The sequence below is a fragment of the Rutilus rutilus genome (assembly GCF_951802725.1).
Source record: "Rutilus rutilus genome assembly, chromosome: 16".
Taxonomy (NCBI): Eukaryota; Metazoa; Chordata; class Actinopteri; order Cypriniformes; family Leuciscidae; genus Rutilus; species Rutilus rutilus.
The window spans coordinates 23,370,283-23,388,886 of NC_140224.1; the positions used below are offsets into that span (position 1 = coordinate 23,370,283).

Consider the following 18,604-nt stretch of genomic DNA (forward strand, 5'->3'; position numbering starts at 1 on the left):
TTTATTTGAAACTCTCTTCATTGGTATCAGCACCATCAATGGTCACTCATGCATACCACTCATATATGGCCCCTTACGTAAAGCACACATTAAAAATAGCCTTTGGGTTCAGAACATGTTATTGGTGCCTAACAATAGAGGTTATGCGCAACAAACTTCTGTATTCTGTAAAACAGGTTGCATCATTTCCGGTTAAGGCCTTTTGTATGTGCTTTGTTAAATATAGAGCTGTTTTACTCAAGAAACCTTCAAAAGTGAGCAAAGAGGAACCAATGTCCATCGCATATGCAGATTGATATCTAAAAGGTTTTTTTTGTCCTCACTAACATATTTAATTTGAATAAAATGCCACCAATAAAAAGAACTAGGTCTCAGTACTAGTACTCGGTTCGTATTGCTGTTAACAGTTTATTAATTTTGCATTCCAAGAAGTGTGTAAAGAAGACACACCTCAGTCAATTTACCCCACAATTATTAACATTCCTTTAATATGACATTTGAAACTCCAGAAGAAAATGTGACCAAAAACACAATTTAGTGAGTCCAGCAGAAGGAAAATTTCTGATCTGATATACATATGTATATGTATGTATATATGTTTGTTATTGTGTAAAACTATTTCTTATGAAGTCTTACTATTTCTTAGGAGCTGGAGAAGACTTCAGATGGTTCAGTTCTGAAGGCATGGAGCCGTAATCCTGCCATTGAACGGAGGCTGAGGAGAGGTCAGGATCGCTCCCGCACTCAGCCGGTCACCTCAGAGGAAGTGGTCATTGCTGCTACGTAAGTTCATACTGTATGTGACCCGTTAGATTTTTCAAGTGAGGCAGTTTTTAAGTTAGAGGGGGAAAACTCAAATGTTTACATTTGTTAGGTTCCACATTTACAGTCAACATGAAAATTTGGCAAGATATACAGTAAATTACCATTCAAAAGTCTGTAAGATTTGTAATGTTTTGAAAGAAGTCTCTTATGTTCACCAAGGCTGCATTTATTTGATCAAAAATACCAGTAAAAACAGTAATATTGTTTAATACTATTACAATTTAAAATATCTGTTTCTATTTTAATATATTTCAAAAATCTGTTGTCAAAGCTGAATTTTCAGCATTGTTACTTCAGTCTTCTGTGTCACATGATCCTTTAGAAATGATTCATTTAGTGCTCAAGAAACATTTATTATTATCAATGTTGAAACAGTTGTGCTGCTTAATATTTTTGTTGAAACGATGATGAACCACATAAACAACTGTTTTTTGGGATTTGTCAATGATTAGAAAAATTCATAAGAACAGCATTTATATGAAATAGAAAAGTTTTGTAACAATGTAAGTTTTTACTGACACTTGTGATCAATTTAATGTGTCCTCGCTGAATAAAAGTGTACATTTCTTTCAAAAGATAAAAAAATCTTACTGACCCCCAAAACGTTAAGCATCTTACAACCATGTATCTATAATTAATATGGCTTCAGAACAATTTGTTATATGTACATTCTTCTCAATGCTATTTTTTCCTTCATATGTCTATCCCTTCCTTTTACTTCATGTGGTGTGTATGTATTTCTGATCTGTTTTCTTCAGTTTCCTTCAGTTTTTTCCTTTGTCTCTGTTTCTTTGCCTCCTCCTCTGTGTGGTTTAAAGTGTCCCTGGCCACTTGTCACAGTCCACGACTGTACAAACCTCTGTAGCGCGTGTTCCTAGTCACACTGTACTCAACAGCTCTGTGACCAAATTCAGGTACTCAGAACACGCATATAAACACTCACATGAGTGTGTGTGTTATACAGGCATAGTCACACTTACCAGTACTAATGATTGCCACTGAGAGCATGCTGAGAGAATCTTTGTAGATCCATGCACCATGAGAAAAATGTAGTCTTTGCTGAATAAAAGTATTAATTTGTACTAAAAAAAAATCTTACTGTCCCCCAAATTTTGAAGGGTAGTGTGTGCTTGTCAAAGAATTGTGGTTTATGTAGGAAGACAGACGTAATTAAGAAGCAGCACCCTCTTGTGGTACTGTCAGGCCAACACAGAACATTTGTCTAAGTCATGCTTAAATTTACCTTTAGAATTAAGAGTGAGAATTAGCACACCCACTATTTCATGACCACAAGTACTTAATATTATATTAGCCACGGATTTGTATACATAAGGGAGTTGTTAGTAATGCTTTGTAAAGTCATGAAATAATAAAAATCGATCAAAACTTGGTCTGAATGGCTTGTAAAAGTATGAGACACTGCTGGGAGGGATTCAAGTCATGCCACTTGTGTTTTTTTTTTGCTTCATCAGACGCATGTTGAGCATATAAAACAGCATGACATGTTTGTCTGCACATGCTACTATAATATTAACACAAAGATAATTAATTATGCATGAAAATGTTTAACAGACATGTATTCATTTGTGTGGATAAATGGACTATGGAATGAACAACACATCCAAAATATTGCAATTTCTCTTTATGTGGTTACATTTATACTGCTTTATTCAAATTGTTACATGAATCACAATTGCTTGTATAGTGTATATCCATGCATGCGTTTTTAATCTATAATATGTGACTTGATAACATTGTGTCGTTTCTTTATTATTATCTTTATTGCACATGGTAAATAGTCATGCCGCCTAGCCCAGGTGATGTAATGAATTTCATATGAAACGCATTGAGTGTTCCTGAGCAGTGTGTTGTGGATGTGTCACACAGCTTGCAGGCATCGTCTCGGCAAAAGTCTCTGGTGAGGGAACAGGCCAAAGAAGTTCGGCTGGCTGAAGAGGCGGCAGAGACGGATCAAGCTCGCCATGCATCTCCAGGGGAGGATGGCCAAGAGGAACCAGACCTTTCCACGCTCACTCTGGCAGAGAAGATGGCACTCTTCAATCGCTTAGCACAGCCTTCCAACCACGGCCCTCGGGCCAGAGGAGACACTCGTGCACGCAGAAACGGCACTCGGTACCAGACTCAGCCAATCACACTTGGAGAGGTTGAACAGGTACGTACCATGTCCCTCCCTTCATTGAATAATTAAACCATGCTTATTCATGCTTCAAATGAGAATTGTATCAGTTTAGTACTTTACTCCTCATGTAATTTAAATCATAAATCATGACTGGTCATGAAATTAAGCACAAATGGGTGTGGACATGCTTTTGGCCATATAATATATGTCTATTAAATACTGGAGGTAAAGAGAAAAGACATAGACAAGCAAACAAACAATGAAGCTACAAAGCCAGTCAGACAGAAACCGACATAGCCCAACAAATTCATATCCTGTAAGAGAAAGGATGTTCAGTATGACTAAGAAGTCATGGGCTGCATTCAAAATCAGATGCAGTACTATAGTTTTTTTGAATACTTAATGACTATTTTGTTCAATATAGTATGAATGTGTACTACATGCGTACACATTCACAAATCCTCTCCTGTGGCCTCATGGGATAGTAAAGTGTCCACTGGATACCATTCAGAATCTTTGCCAAAGTAGTAGGTCATCCGAATACTTTTCACCTAAATAAAGTCCAATCTTATTACAGACACAAAAAATCTGTGAGGAATATAATGACAGCCTAACCCTACCGCTTAAACATTGAAAAATGTCTTTCCACAAACATTTGACAGCTGATGTTTTTTTAATGTTTTGTCGATTGAACAATTAGCACCCAGGTACACAATGGACATGGTTCTCACTCTCTCACACACACAGACACACATGATTCAGCTTTGAGCATTTAAAGGGGTTTATCTCTGATGCAGGATGGTTCTGGTTCTGAGATGTTTGACGAGGAATCGGAGTTCTCAGAGGGTCTGAGTGATCTGGAACATGTGAGGATGCCTGAGTCCCCTAGAATCGTATGATGTTTTATAGAACCCAAGGTTTTACACTGCCTGCAGTAAAACCATTGTCCTGTGTTTTAGAAGCAGTTGTTCTAATTCTTCAGCATATATGTCCCTATGTGCTAGTAGGCTGAATTCAGGCATTTCTTATAAGCATCTTGCTTAAATGTAAATCCTACAATCCCAAAGAAGTCTTTCAGGCCTGTTCACACCAAGAACAATAACAATAAAGATAACTATAACAATAACTACACCAAAACACGATAACACTCTGTGCTGGAGATCTGTCTTTAAAGCAGAATGGATTCTGATTGGCTGTCAATAGTCTTTATCATTCATAGGCTGGAAAAAAATAGTTTTGAAAGTCATTCCAATATAATTTCTTTGTTATCATTGTAGTTGTGGTGTGGACTTTTCTTTTAAATTTAGAATGATTTTTAAAATTATATCTTATCGTTATTGTTACAGTTATCATCCTTGGTGTGCTGCTATGTGAATGTAGTTCCAGATTGCTGGTAGCTTGAGTACAGGCTTCAGTCTTTATGTGCTTTTGAAATAAGTATAATGTTTTGTCTTTGATAATCACATATTGATCATTTGGATGATGCTGTTTTTTATTTATATATCAGGGGAAAAAACGTACAAAGGCTGTCACTGGGGTGGTACCCTTTCAAAAGGTACTAATATGTACCATTTAGGGGTAAATAACTGCCCAAGTGACAGTGTAGGTGTGAATGTGTGTGTATATATACGGTATATATACTTTGTAACTTATTAATTGGAACAGTAATCAAGGCTTATACACATTTGGATATCTGTGATGGATGACCACTATGAGTGGCATCTCTAAACGTAAACGGGTGTCTCCTCAGGACCAATTTTACATTTGATTTGATTAAACATATTTTGGGTATGCTTTAAAATGTTCCATTGTGAAAGCGAATTGGACTAATAAGAAAATGCTACACTGCTAACAATTTGCGTCTCTGTTTCAGAACAAAGCAAACAATCATATATTTTTTTCTGGTTTGCATCAATCAAGTAAACAAATAAAAATGTAAAGTAAAAAGAGAAAATCAATCAAAACAGGTGAGGCCAGCAGGGGGTACTCACCCTGTGGTCTGTGCATCCCTATACCCTAACATCCCAGTATAGTGAAGGGGACATTATACTGTCAAAAGAGCACCGTCCTTTGGATGAGACGTAAAACCGAGGTCCTGACTCTCTGTGGTCATTAATAAATCCCATGACACTTCTCGTAAAGAGTAGGGGTGTAACCCTGGCCACATTCCACCCACTGGCCCTTGCCAATCTTAGCCTCCTAATAATCCCCATCCACTAAATTGGCTCTATCACTCTCTCCTCTTCACCTGTAGCTGGTGTGTGGTGAGCGCTCTGGCGCCGTTGTACTGTGGCTGCCGTCGCATCATCCAAGTGGATGCTGCACACTGGTGGTGGTTGAGGAGAGATACCCTGATATGATTGTAAAGCACTTTGGGTGTACAGTAGTACATATGAAAGTGCTATATAAATGCCTCATTCATTCATCATACTGCGCACCCCTATGCATTATTGTTCCCTTCTATTTTTACTATCATATGAGTATTTTGAGTGTTATCATGTGAATATTTATCATAGATTTTGAGTGTTTTTAAAGGTACACTATGTAACTTTTTTTTTTTTTTATGTACAAAATGTATTTAATAAGCGAGCACATTATGAATCCATCTTTGAAACTGTGTTTTTGTCTTATCCTGAATCACTACGGTACGGCCTATGATAAGTGTTTATATTCAGACTATTTTAGACCGAGCGGGACACCAACCGCTGCGGAGTAGCCGAGTACCGTGACTTGTCATACACATAAACAGAGAGAAGTAGCTCTGGCTACAATGTTCTTCCACAAGGCACGTGCAGTTTTGTTTATTAACCTCTAGAGCTCCAAAAGTTACAGTGTACCTTTAAGCTAACAGGACAAATGAGTCAGCGTAATCTTGTTCTGAATGCACAGCTCTGCCTAAAGCCCTGCTGACACATTAGAGTTGACATATTATCGATTGAGTCTGTGACTTAATGTATCTGTTTCTGAGGGCATGATGGGAACAGTTTGGTTCAGTGCATAAAGGGCATGGTTTTGTGAATGGTTGTGTTGGCGGCTGATTTGATGCTTGCCTTTCAGCTACAGGAAATGCACTAAGTCAGCCTCTGATTAGTCAGCATGATGAACTTTTGATGAATGTGCTGTTTCCTGCCCCTTGCTGACTCAATTTTTGTTCTCATCCCATTTTCACTTTCCCCTCAATCTACCATCTTGCTCTTATCTTTCTCTCTTTCTCACACGGTTCACTCTTAAATCCCTTCTACTCCATTTCCTATAATACCATCTGCTCCTGTCCTCCATCGCTCTCCTTTGTTGTCCTCTTGTAGCTGCAGCCTGCGGGTGGAGCTCGTTTTGCGTCCACCTCTGCCTCCGCTCTGAGATCCTCCACTGTTTCAACTGAACATGCCGGGGACATCCACTTGACCATGTCCAATGTATCTGGCCCTGCCTACTACGAGCAGAACCTCGCCCCACCTCACCATCCTCAACCTGCCCAAGAGATCCAGTCACACCAGAGTCCAGATGTGTCCCTGGCGACCCAAGGGGAAAGGCTGGTATTAAACATGGGGAAGAGGAAGCTCCCCTCTCCAGAGACCATGAAACGGACACCACACGCTCAGCCGGCCAAAGACTGTGAGGAGCTTAAAGGGCACAATAAGGTGCTGGTGACCTCTCAAGACCTTTCAGAAACAGATGGAGAGCACAAGTCAAAGGCAGCCATGTCAGGTAGAGGAATATTGGTGGTGTATTTGATTGTGTTTTAAGTGCCATCTTTCCTCCTAGACCTGTTTCTGTGTGTCTGTACTGTTATTTTATGCACTCATTTTTTTCATTTTCCTATTTAATAAGAAAAAATGCTGTCTGTAAGAGCAGTGTGAATATTTACTGGTAAATAGTGACATACTGAGATGCATGTACAGGTTGGTGACACAGACACATCATTCAATATATTATATTATATTATATTATATTATATTATATTATATTATATTATATTATATTATATTATATTATATTATATTATATTATATTATATTATATTATATTATTCTCACTTATAAGATGAGCCCCTAAATAGGGTAGAAAGCCCCCTGGGTTAAGGGTCAGGTCCCAGCAAAAATCAGATATTTGCTCAATGTTAAATATATCTGATGTCATTATTAATCATTTACACTACCAAGTGAAACTTTGGGGTCAGTGAGATATGTTTTTGGAATAAAATTAATACTTAAGAATGCATGAAATTTGTTCAAAAATGACAGTAAAGACATTGATAATGTAACAAAAGATTTGTCAAATAAGTCCTGTGTTGTTTTAAACTTTCTATTCACCTGAGAATCCTGAATGTAAAAGATGAGTTATATGGAATTATTAAATGCTAATTCCAGTTAAGCATTTAAAATTACACCATACCCAGTGGAGGCTTTTTCTGCATCTTACCCCAAGTGTAAGCCCTTTTAAAATAGAAAAAAATGCATTTTTCTCTCTCCAGCCTAAATGAATTACTGTGCCCGCAAATCCCCATCAACAAAAATACTTTGAAAACATTTAGAATTAGTTATATGTGGCTAAGAGGAAATTAAACTTTATCTTACCCCATCATACTTTTCAATTCACACAATCATGTGCAGTACTTTGTTTTTATCAGGGATGGCTTGTTATGATGGTTTCCTCCAGAGACAGCTGTACATGTGCTCTGTGCTGATATCAGTGTGACTACACAAGATACGTGTGGATAGGATGTGATGTGCGTCTCTTCTGTTGCGTCTTCCTGTTTTGTGTCTGTCATGCAGGCTGATGGTTTTAAAGATTCCCCCCTTTTAAAAAGACAAAGATGTCTGTGTAAGCCACATGTTGCACATCACTGGCAACAAAGCTTCCCTTTATGTTTAGAAACTGACACTCACTTCCTGTGTAGTAGTTCTTACATATTCATCACAATGTTCATTACTGTGTGTGTATTCACATGCTTGCGTGAGCATCACCTTTTGAAAGGAACTGAATGTGTGTGAGAGAGTTTTGCTGTGTTTTGGGTGTCTGTGGTGGCTCCGCCTGTCAATGAGCTGTTATTGATGGTATCACTGGAGCTGCTCTAACCCTTTCCTGTGTCTGTGTTCAACAGATCTTCCTGTGCACACAGCCACAGTACATGCAGCGGCAGCTGTATCGCAGGGCTTATCCTCATTACGGAGCGACTCTCTTGCACAACACACGCACGCAGAGTCAGCCGGACACCTCCTAGAGGACGACAGGAGAGAACAAGAGCAGGAGACGGACTTTAAAACAGAGGAGGGAGACGAGCTCTCAGACGTCATGTCTGCCAGACAGATGTCCATCAAAGACAGGTCAGTGTATGAAACTGTGAAATATCCCTAATGATATTTCTGAAAAGTTTGTGTAGTTTGTGATCGTTTTTTTACATGGAAGTCAGCTAGCAGAATGTCGTATTATTGTTTTGTAATGGGAAAATGTATTTTAAACTATAGATGTATATTGAAAACAAATATTCCTCCATTTTTGCATAAAGCAGGACATTGTAAATTGTATATTTTTTGAGGGTGCCTTAGTCAAAGTGGAACACACAGTTTGAAAAGACTATTTGTGGAAAGTAGGTTGCTCCTGTGTGTCTTTTGAATATATGTCAAATAAATATAGTCACATTGTCCTTTCCATTTAGATTGAGAGCTAGGATAAAAAAATTACATTAGAAATGGAAACTTATCAGATGCTTTATACAATTTTTGACTTAAGACTAGTTCATTGTTAATAGAAATGATACCGTCTGACTGCATCCTTGTGCTGTGGTCTGACATTAAGCATACAGATGAAGAGAGACAGATATTCCAGTTCAGTGTAACTCTATATTGTGTTGTGTATTTTCATTGATTGGTTTGGTTTAGTCAGATCTGTACTGCTGTGTACGGTTAGAGATCAAAGTATTGTGTAACTGATGGGCAGATGTCTGTTGCCATAGGAAGCAAGCTGACGCAAGCTGGTTAAATTGATTAATAATGACATGATGAAAATAAAACCACTCATCTGTATGTAGATACAAATATGTTCCCACACTTGAAATGAGTTGGCTTAAATGTGTGTGAATAAGCATGAAAAATGCCTATTTTTTTAATAGACCATCATTTTTTACCATTATTTTAGAATAATAGCAAAGTTATTAAAATTATGAAATTACATAAATAGACTCTTAATAAACTTAAAAATCTAAACTTAACCCTTGTGTGTCAATAATTTTTTTTTACACATTTCACAAAAATGTCAATGTCAAAAAAGTGTCATCATTTTAAGTTTAATCTAAACAAATTGGTAATCTAATTACTATCATTAACTGTCGTTATTTGTGCGGTGTGTCCTCCTGGGTTGCTTTTCCAGCAGTTCCCATGCATGTTTGGCTCTTGTTAGCTGTTTTTATTTTCACTATTCTGTCTTTTTCATCCATTAAAATGTAAATTAGTATTTTTGTGAAGAAATTCGAAGGTAGGATAAATTCAAATGCATCTACAAAATTAATTTCAAGCATTTAAAATTGTAAATAATTTTTATTAGACAAACTCAAATGTGTTCACAGGGCAATACATTTAATAATCAAAAATGCTGCAAGAATTCATAAGATTCTGTCTTTTGCAGGCTGGCCCTCTTGAAGAAGAGTGGAGAAGAAGACTGGAGGAACAGGATAAATAAAAAACAGGATGTGGTGCAGGTTGCTGTGTCTGAAAGACACGCCCAGCTATGGGAAGTGGAGCAGAGCTTCAAGAAGAAGGTAACCTCTGAACCTTGAACTGTCTCACCTGACTGTACAGGTCATAGGTCACGGTTCATTGTCTAATTTCGTATGCCATGTGTATTCAACAGCTGTTGTGTTAGGTTGATGAATAGCATCTTGTATTATCAGCTCTAGGCGATTCAGAGCAAATATCATGCAACTGGTTAATTGTGTGATTTTTAGTAATTTTATTTGCATTTGTTGCATAGTTCTGCATTTCAGAAGAGTTCATCCTTTAACATAGAATTGGCCTTTGTGCAGTTGAGTAACTCTAAACAGAGAAGGGTGTGTGCTATCTAGGGCTGGGCAGTATGACGGTATATATCGTGACCACGGTATAAAGTGTTTATAGTTAGAGATTTTACTATATAGTTTATTTCGCCGTATGTAAACAGCACTACTTAAAGTTGTATACACGTAAGAGTGATAAAGAAACATGCATGAATTAGAAAATAAAGAGTGGGACGTGCTTGATGTTGAGTGCAATAAGATGTGAAAAGGAACTCCATGCGGCTGGTGCTCGCGTAGCCATACTTTCAGACTGACGGCAGAAGGTCTGGACTCCATAGCAGCTTTTATTGGCCAATGACCGTCCAGAGGCCACCTGACTGACAAGTAAAGCAACCAATCACAGTTTGTTTTTTTCCTTATATTTAGGGGCATGAAAAGTAATGTCGATGTCCCTACAATCACTCTTGGACGTATTTTAAAGAGTCTATGCCGTGAACTTTACGTACTTCACATACTTTTGAAAATCCAGCGTTTAGTTGATCTTGATAATCGCTCATTGTCACAGTTGTAAACACATGGCTTGCTTCTTCCATAAGGGGGTTTGGGGTCAGGTAGACCATTAAAGAACACGACACATGCATCTCCCTGTAGAATTCAACCAATCAGATGAAGACTTTGAATCTCCTGAAGGGTTTCCAATTTTGTGTGCCATTTGCACCAGACATTCAGCCCACGGTCCGTGGCCGTGACTAACATACACTAAAAGCGTGCGCACAGAATGCCGCCTCTCTGACAGCATGCGATCGCGAATTCAATTCTCTTTTGCATCTTATTGTTTTCGAACGGTCATATAGATGTACTATAATGTCAGAATGCCCGTCATGTGAAGTATTCACGTAAACATAGTCGTTATGTCTTAAATTGACACAAACAATTGGGTGAAAACCGGATGCATGTCAGTAAATTGGATCCTGCATTCTGTCTTAAAGGGAGCTGTCTGTCTGTCTCATTACTGTTAATCAAACAACAAAAGACAGAGAAAATCGCTCGCTGCTCTTGAGTGAATCACTTTTGTATCTTTAATAAGAATCAGTTCATATTTGATTCATAAAGTGAAGACTATGAAGTGTTTTAGTTATATACTTCATACAATTTTTTAAGTATTTCTTGTATGTTAAATAAACCTACTGTAAACATAGTTTAATTTTTGTCTTTGCTCTATTGTATTTGCCCTACTGTTTGTAATTTTGCTTCTTTTGTTCTTATTTTTAATTACAAAAATAAAATAAAAATAGATATATCGTTATCGTGAAAAAATGAAATAAGATTTTGGTCATATTGCCCACCCCTAGTGCTATCCATTATTTTGTCTTCTTCGTTTCTTTATGTTCTGTCCTTTTCTATTTGCATTTTCTGGTCATATTCACAATGTTATTTATTTCTCAAGAGCACTAAGTTTGCTCAGTGCAAGCTGCCCCACATTTAATTTAAATGGTGTAGACTTTTTCATTGTTAATCATGTTTGGAAATGATCAAATTAGACTATAATTTATGCACCCTTGATTTATAGTCACTGACATATAATATAATAATTTTAAAAGTCACAGCACGAATGTTAGTCCCAGAGCATTAATGGGTGATCCTTTTGCTTTTTTTGTTTTTGGTAGGGCTAGTAGAGGGAAGTTGGTCATCATGCATGTGTACATCTTTGTAGCAATAGATTCTGGATTATTAGTATGTTTGAGACAGTATGTGTTCTTAACTTGCATGAATCTGTCTTTCTGCCACTCCACTTCTTTACTGCATGTTTTTGTGTTTTTATTGTTATAATATAATTTATTGTAATAAAAAATGTTTAAAATCTTTGCATGCTTCATAGTAATTCTCTAGTGCAATGGGGAATGGGGTGAGGTTTCACGTGCCATTCTCTGTTTGGATTTATTCTGAAGACTGTTTCAGTCACTTCATTGCAGGTTGCGTAAGTCTTGTAATGTGGTAACATCACTTATATACTAGTTCAGAGAAGGGAATTATAGAAGCTAGCATTATATCCAATATTTAGCTGATGATCTGGCAGATCAGATTTTGTAAAATCACAATTTCTTAAGCAATGAGGGTGACAGAAACTTTTAAAGTCAAAATCCACACAGTCTTTCTTATTGTGAATGATTTATCTATGAATGTTTTTTTTTTTTACCTCGTAATTTTGCATTAAAATATAATTCGATCTTCTGTGGAAATGATAGACTTCTCTTTGGTGATGTATGCCAGACCTCTCCAGTTATTTAGTCTGCTTAAACCCTGCCCTTTTCTAATGGTCGACTGCAAGTGTAACGGAGGCCAGCTAGTAAAGAGCTGTGCAGGTAAACCTCACTCCACTTGCCTCGAGAGGCACACTAGCGACTGACACTAGAGGCTGCGGTCTTTAGCGTCTTTGTTAGCATGGCTGCCTCCCTTGCCAGTGAGACTGGTTAGAATCCCACTCGAAGCGGTGCGAGTAGGACCGGTTAAGTTGGAAGGAGTGAAGTTTAGGGGAGTGAATGTAATGAAGGCCAGCTAGTAAAGTGCTGTGCAGGTAAACCTCACTCCTCTGATCTCAAGAGCCACACTAGTAACTGACACTAGAGGCTGCGGTCTTTAGCGTCCTTGTTAGAATGGCCGCCTCCCATGCCGGTGACACTGGTTCGAATCAGTAGAACCAGTTACACAAGCTTGCATGCAAATCTGCCTCCATCCAATCAAAAACCAATGGATAGAACCTGACCTGCATTTCTTTCTTTGCTTATCTGTTTCACTCTGATGTACGCCACATTACATGAAAAAAATATTTTTACATCTAAATACTTTATACAGTTTTTCATACTGAGTTAACAAATGAGATTGCAATAATATCAAGAAACACATTATTTTATGTTTATAATCAACTGCATTATGAAATATTTATTTCTCACAGTAACCAGATTCACTGTTAAGTTTAATATCCAAGCTTTAAGTACAGGGTCATTTCTTCCCTGTTCATTTTACCCCTTTTTCTAGGATGATGGGATGATGATAGATGACTTTGCTGTGTCTGATCAACTCTGGGTAAGGCTGTTAGCCGTTAGCCACCATGCTAACAGGCTTAGCACGGGTTTTAACAGTGTTACAAGGGTTATGGTTTTGTGTTTGTATTTAATTAATCCTTGACCTTGTAATCTTGGTGATGTTTGTGTGCTGTCCTGGTTTTCGGACCTTGTCATCAACTCAGGATGAGCCAGTTGCTTGTGGTGGTGATTTTATTTGCTTGGTTCTTTTACATAACTACCATGGTGACGGTATGAATTTTGAAATGCCAAGATTTATTTATTTTTTTAACAGCCATGTTGGTGACTTTGTCATTTTGCCCTGTGGTGATGGTTATGGTTATGGTGTGGTTAATTAATTGCCTTGTTCAACCACTCTTATAGATAAGGCCTTTTAGTTAGCTTTAGTCACTTAGATTTACATTTTAGTTTCTACTGATCTGCCTCCTCTGGGATCATATCAGTCAAACATTTAAACAGCCTGTGAATTTATGTATTTATTTATAGTACTGTATCTGCCCACCAATTTCTCTTGCACTTTTCATTGTGGTTTCTTTTGAAGCTGCTTGATTGAGAGCAGTTAGTTTGGAGAAAGATTCGAGTATCCTCAGATTCAGGGTGGTTGTGCGAGGCTGGTGGTTGAGTGTTGTACTCTAGATTTGACCATAGCATTCTAGCCAATTTCTTTGATGTCATGTGGTTATTTAGACCAATGTCACCTGCCTGATGTCTGTCCCTGAACTTCCTCTTCTTTCCTTCCTGCTTTGTCATATGTCTCTCCATCTTTTGTCTTGATTCCCCTCTCTGTCCTGTAGGATCCTGTCTTTTCCTCCTCCTTTTCATGTGCATCTGAACCACTGGATGAAATAGCAATCCTCCCCAAGGTGAGCAAGAACACCCACCCGATGTAAGCTCTCCTCCACATTCCACCCTCTGATACGGACAGCCTGTCTCTCTTTTTCTTCCAGTTGTAATTTCCACTCTGTACAAAATCCTATCAAATTTATGGTAAAAACTGTTAGGTTTCCATAAATCCATCATACAAAATACAGGATAGTGTTTAAAGAAATTTTAAAGGGGTGGTTGATTATGATTTCACTTTTCTAACTTTGGTTAGTGTGTAATGTTGCTGTTTGAGCATAAACAACATCTGCAGAGTCACGACGCTCAGAGTTCAAAGCAAAGGGAGATACTTTCTTTTAAAGAAATTGCTTTTTAAGGACTACATCAAACGGCTTGTAGGGACTACACGACATTCCTCCCGGGTTAGTGACATCACTAACCCTAAAATTTACATAAACCCCACCCCCGGGAACGCGATTTATAGATTATCATGACAGAATATGCTAATCAATGACTAGAAGATAACTACACATACATAAATTCATCAACTAACCATTCAGAAATGTTGTCTACATGTTGTCACTTCTTGAGTCTCTCCATCTTTGTCTGATTCCGGTTTGAACATAAAAGGCTAAAAGTTTTTGAAATTTTCAGGACACAAGCTGTTGTAGCTCCGCCCCCTGTGCTGTGAGCACCAACTCATTTCATCATTTTTAATACATTTAAAACCTTAACTTTTGGAAACTCTTTATTTAAATGGCTTTTTATGTAAATTTGAATATGTTTTTATATACTTCGCTTAAACCTTAACCTTTATATTATAATGAAGTCTTTCTACCTATCTTTATTATCATGACCAAATGATAGGATGCGTACAAGCCTGTATAATTAAAGACAACAATGATTGACTGTAAATCTAAATGAGGAGTCTTTTAACAGGTCAGTGGTGAGATCTCAAGTGAAGCATCACCTTCCTCTGTCTATTAATAAGAGCCCCTCAAGTCTAGGATGCATCCTCTCATCTTTCATCCTTTTTTTCCATTCTTTTCTCATCCCTCTCTCTTCCTGCCTGTCTTCCTGCTCTTCCCTCCGTGTGAAGGCTACCCCCCTGCCCTTGCAGGTGGATGAGCGTCACCCCTGGAGACGGAAGGTGCTTCTCACCCCCAAACACACATCCATTATTCCTCCATAACACAACACTGAGACTGTTGTTGTAATGTATGTAAATGTATGGTCAGTGTGTTTGTAGTATTTTACAGTGGTTAAATGGTTTGCAGGTTAATGTTAGGAAAATTATAATTTACACTTCACAACTGTTTTTTTATTATTGTTTTTACTAAATCTCTTATGAGATGTTGTTTCTCTCACTACTTTTACAATTTTAATATTTATCAACTGAGCATCCCTTTTTTTTAAATTAAAATCGAAAAGATATTTAAACGGTTACACTTTATTTTAAGGTGTCCATGTTACAGTGTAATTATACATCTTAGTCCTGAGTAATAATAATTAACTACATGAACTTACTATAGGGTTAGAATTAGGATTAGTTGCATGTAATTATGCACAATTTATAGTAATTACTATAGTAACTACATGTAACGTGTAACACGGACACTGTAAAATAAAGTGTTACCATTTAAACTTGAATTTTACTGGCAGAAGTGTGAAAAGTTGCCCTGACAATGATATAAATACTTGCTCAGATGCTTAATTTAGTTTCTCCTTTGGCATCTCAGAGGATGGGAAATGAGATGGTGGAAAGCCAGCGGAGTGATCGAGTAGAGATGTCTATTCAGGAACGCAAGCAGCTCATCACCTCACAAGAAGATGCGTGGAAGGTCAAAGGTTACAGAGCAGCCAATGACTCCACTCAGTTTACAGTGGCTGGCCGTATGGTTAAAAAAGGTCAGTGAAAAATGCACACATTCATATTTTATTACTTCACTGCAGTGACACACAGATTGAGCCTTTTTTATGTATTTTTTTGTACTGTGTGGACAAAACATATTGAAAATGGTTTTGCTTTGTAACAATGTGCAGTTAAGCTCAATTTCCCCTATGTTTTCTCTTTCCAAGGCCTGGCAGCACCTTCTGCTCTTACAAATCCAGTGCTGTCCCCTCTGTCCTCTAAAAACAAGAATGCCTCCCATACAATCTCAAAGCCACACGAAGGTGAGAAGCCATACTTGTACTCAGCTTGTGTCATTTCCTGGTCCCACTCCCCTTTCTTCCAATAAGATTTCCTGTCCTCTTTCTTCTATGTCGGTCAATATATGTTTTTATATGCATATCATACATATTTATTTTCTTATGTAGAGATTGAAGTCAGACAGGACATGAAGCTGGAGTCAGACAAGAAGCTGGAAAAGTTGGAGTCATTCCTTGGTCGTCTCAATGGTAAAGGTGAGTATGATAAGAAAATGTGTAATGCACCTTAGAGATAACATATTTTCTCCTATATGTGTCACGGTTGGTTTTGGTTTCTGTTCAAGGTCATGCTTGGATGTCTTTTATTTTGTAATCAGACATAGTCATGTGATTCCTTTGGCGCTTTTCCACTGCATGGTACGGCTCGGTTCGACTAAGCGGAACGGTTCGGCTTGCTTCGCTTTTCCACTGCGTGGTACGACTCGACTCGGTACGGCACGGTTCGGCTCGCTTTAGCTCGGTTGCTTTTCCACTGCAGTTAGTACCGCTTCAAAGTGGGTGGGACTGATCGTTATAGTTGCCGTCTCTACTACCATGACATCATCATATTAAATGCGAATTTTTCATTACGTGTTTCCCCATCCACTCCTCGGCAACCAACGAGAGGAACGTCTGCACCTCATCCACTGACAACGATTCAGCCATTTCTTTTTTTTGGAAGTTTATACTTTTTTTTTTTTTTTAATGCAAATACTTTTAAAACAGGTGCTACAGCGTTGGCTGTTGTCTACTGGCTATTTAAATCTAGCGGGTTTAAGTGTCTCGTGTCGTAAATACAATGACGCTGGTAGAGATGATTCTGTCTGACCAATCAGTGATCTGCAGTGTTTTCACGTCACATTTTAGTATCGGTACGGTACGCTTGGAACCTCAACAGAGGTGGTACCATTTAAAGCGAGCCGAAGCGAGCCGTACCGTACCATACCATGCAGTGGAAAAGCACCAAAGCGTGCCGTACCGAACCGAGCCGTACTGTACCATGCAGTGGAAAAGCGCCAAAGTTGTTTCCTCATGTGATCTTGTCATGTGCTTCCATTGGTTTGTGTGTTGTGTTGTTCTCATTGATTTATTGGTTCATTGTGTTCAGGTGTTCCTTGTTTAGTGATTAGTCCATGTGTATAATTAGCCCTCAAATTCCCATTGTCTCTCTCTAGCTTGGTTTCCTGTACCCCTGTTTGTTGAATTTATGTCCATGTTCCAGTTTGTTTCATGTTCATGCTCAAGCCTAGTCAAGCACGTCTGTTTATTTTTGTATTTGTTCAAGTTTTGTTAATAAAAACTGCATCTTGGGTGGACTCGGTGGACTTTCATTACAATATCAACTTATTATTTTATTCAGTTTATTTTTAATGCATGTATTCCTATACATTTCTTAGTTGCAGGACTTCAGGAGGCCACAATTGCAGTCACAGAGAAGTCTGTTAAAAAGGTCATGACTCTGGATGATGAGACCTTCGATAAGTTTTATCGACACACAGAGGAAATAGCCAAGATTACCAGCAGAGTGGAAATCAACGACGATTTTGATGCCATCTTTGGAGTGGAGCTGCCCAGGTAAAACCAAACAAAGTGTGGCTATTACAGTAGAGTTTAATATAATCTCTGTAGCAATAACTAACCAGCCATATTTTATTTTATTGACAATTAAATTATCTATTACAGCTTGAATTTAAACAAGCGTGAGATTGAGGAACTAGCTCTGAAACGATGTTTGATGAAATGTTTTTTTAGGTTGACCTCAGAGATGGTGCAGCACAAACGGGCGGTACGGCCAACCAGAAATGTTCAGTCATCCAGAAACCCTCTGAAAATGCTGGCTGTTCGGGAGGACATCAGACACGAATACACAGAACAGAGGCTAAACATCGGCCTTCTGGAGAGCAAGAGGATGAAACAGGAAAAGAGTGAGTGTATGAAGGAGGTGGAGTAGTTCGTTTCTGAGCACTTTTTTTTTTTATGCACATTTTGTTAATTTATTGCCAGTATTTACACATTTATAATCAGGGGTGCACATAACTGGTGCGCATGCGTGGTGAAAATAAACGATGCGCTGCAGAAAACGTGAAGAAGCGCTTTTGAGTACCAACATTTTTAGGGACATGGACGCGTTTACTGACTGGAGTAGGATTTTTCTCCATCTCTGATAAGATATCAATCATAAGTGTGTGCAATAATTATTAGGGGTGCCCCACGATTCGGCGCGCATGTGATTTGCGGATTAAATGCTAAGTATAACCATCATAGAGTGAAAGTTTATCATTTGGACGTGTTTTGTCTTGCCAATTTACACATTCAAACGATTTTAAATGGGGAAGAAGAGGCAAAAATCGGTACTCGCTTGCTGTTATATGTGCACACAGCCGCGTGCGCAGAGAGAGAGAGAGACTGGGGCGCGTTTCAGACAGCGTTCAAATACAGAGTTTATTCCTCTTTCACGTTTACTCAGCAAGTATTTTCTTGGTTATGTTGTGTATGTGTAAGTATATTCGTGATAAGTGGATGTGTGTCAGTATATTCGGTCTGTGCATATGGTCT

General features: G+C 38.2%; 1 protein-coding gene and 1 long non-coding RNA gene across 15 annotated transcripts in view; one reads left to right on the top strand and one right to left on the bottom strand.

The window, feature by feature from the left end:
• The window catches only part of svila (supervillin a), a 79,275-nt gene that overhangs the window by 39,158 nt on the left and 21,513 nt on the right, over positions 1-18,604 (top strand). For 7 of the 14 annotated variants that reach the window (XM_084434087.1, XM_084434089.1, XM_084434083.1 and 4 more), the window contains 11 exons: positions 647-783; positions 2,713-2,998; positions 6,271-6,670; positions 8,067-8,289; positions 9,587-9,719; positions 12,990-13,037; positions 15,598-15,766; positions 15,938-16,033; positions 16,178-16,264; positions 17,446-17,623; positions 17,801-17,973. In XM_084434087.1, the coding sequence (XP_084290213.1) occupies positions 647-783; positions 2,713-2,998; positions 6,271-6,670; positions 8,067-8,289; positions 9,587-9,719; positions 12,990-13,037; positions 15,598-15,766; positions 15,938-16,033; positions 16,178-16,264; positions 17,446-17,623; positions 17,801-17,973 (1,930 nt within the window). Of the gene's footprint in view, positions 1-646; positions 784-1,643; positions 1,740-2,712; positions 2,999-6,270; positions 6,671-8,066; positions 8,290-9,586; positions 9,720-12,989; positions 13,038-13,830; positions 13,900-14,957; positions 15,009-15,597; positions 15,767-15,937; positions 16,034-16,177; positions 16,265-17,445; positions 17,624-17,800; positions 17,974-18,604 lie in introns of all 14 variants that reach the window. The other 7 variants (XM_084434081.1, XM_084434082.1, XM_084434091.1 and 4 more) reach the window with 4 other exon arrangements.
• On the bottom strand, positions 5,515-7,791 carry LOC311305992. The gene is made up of 2 exons (XR_014630112.1): positions 7,540-7,791; positions 5,515-6,624 (listed from the first exon to the last, which is right to left on the bottom strand). It is a non-coding gene; the product is annotated as an uncharacterized lncRNA (long non-coding RNA).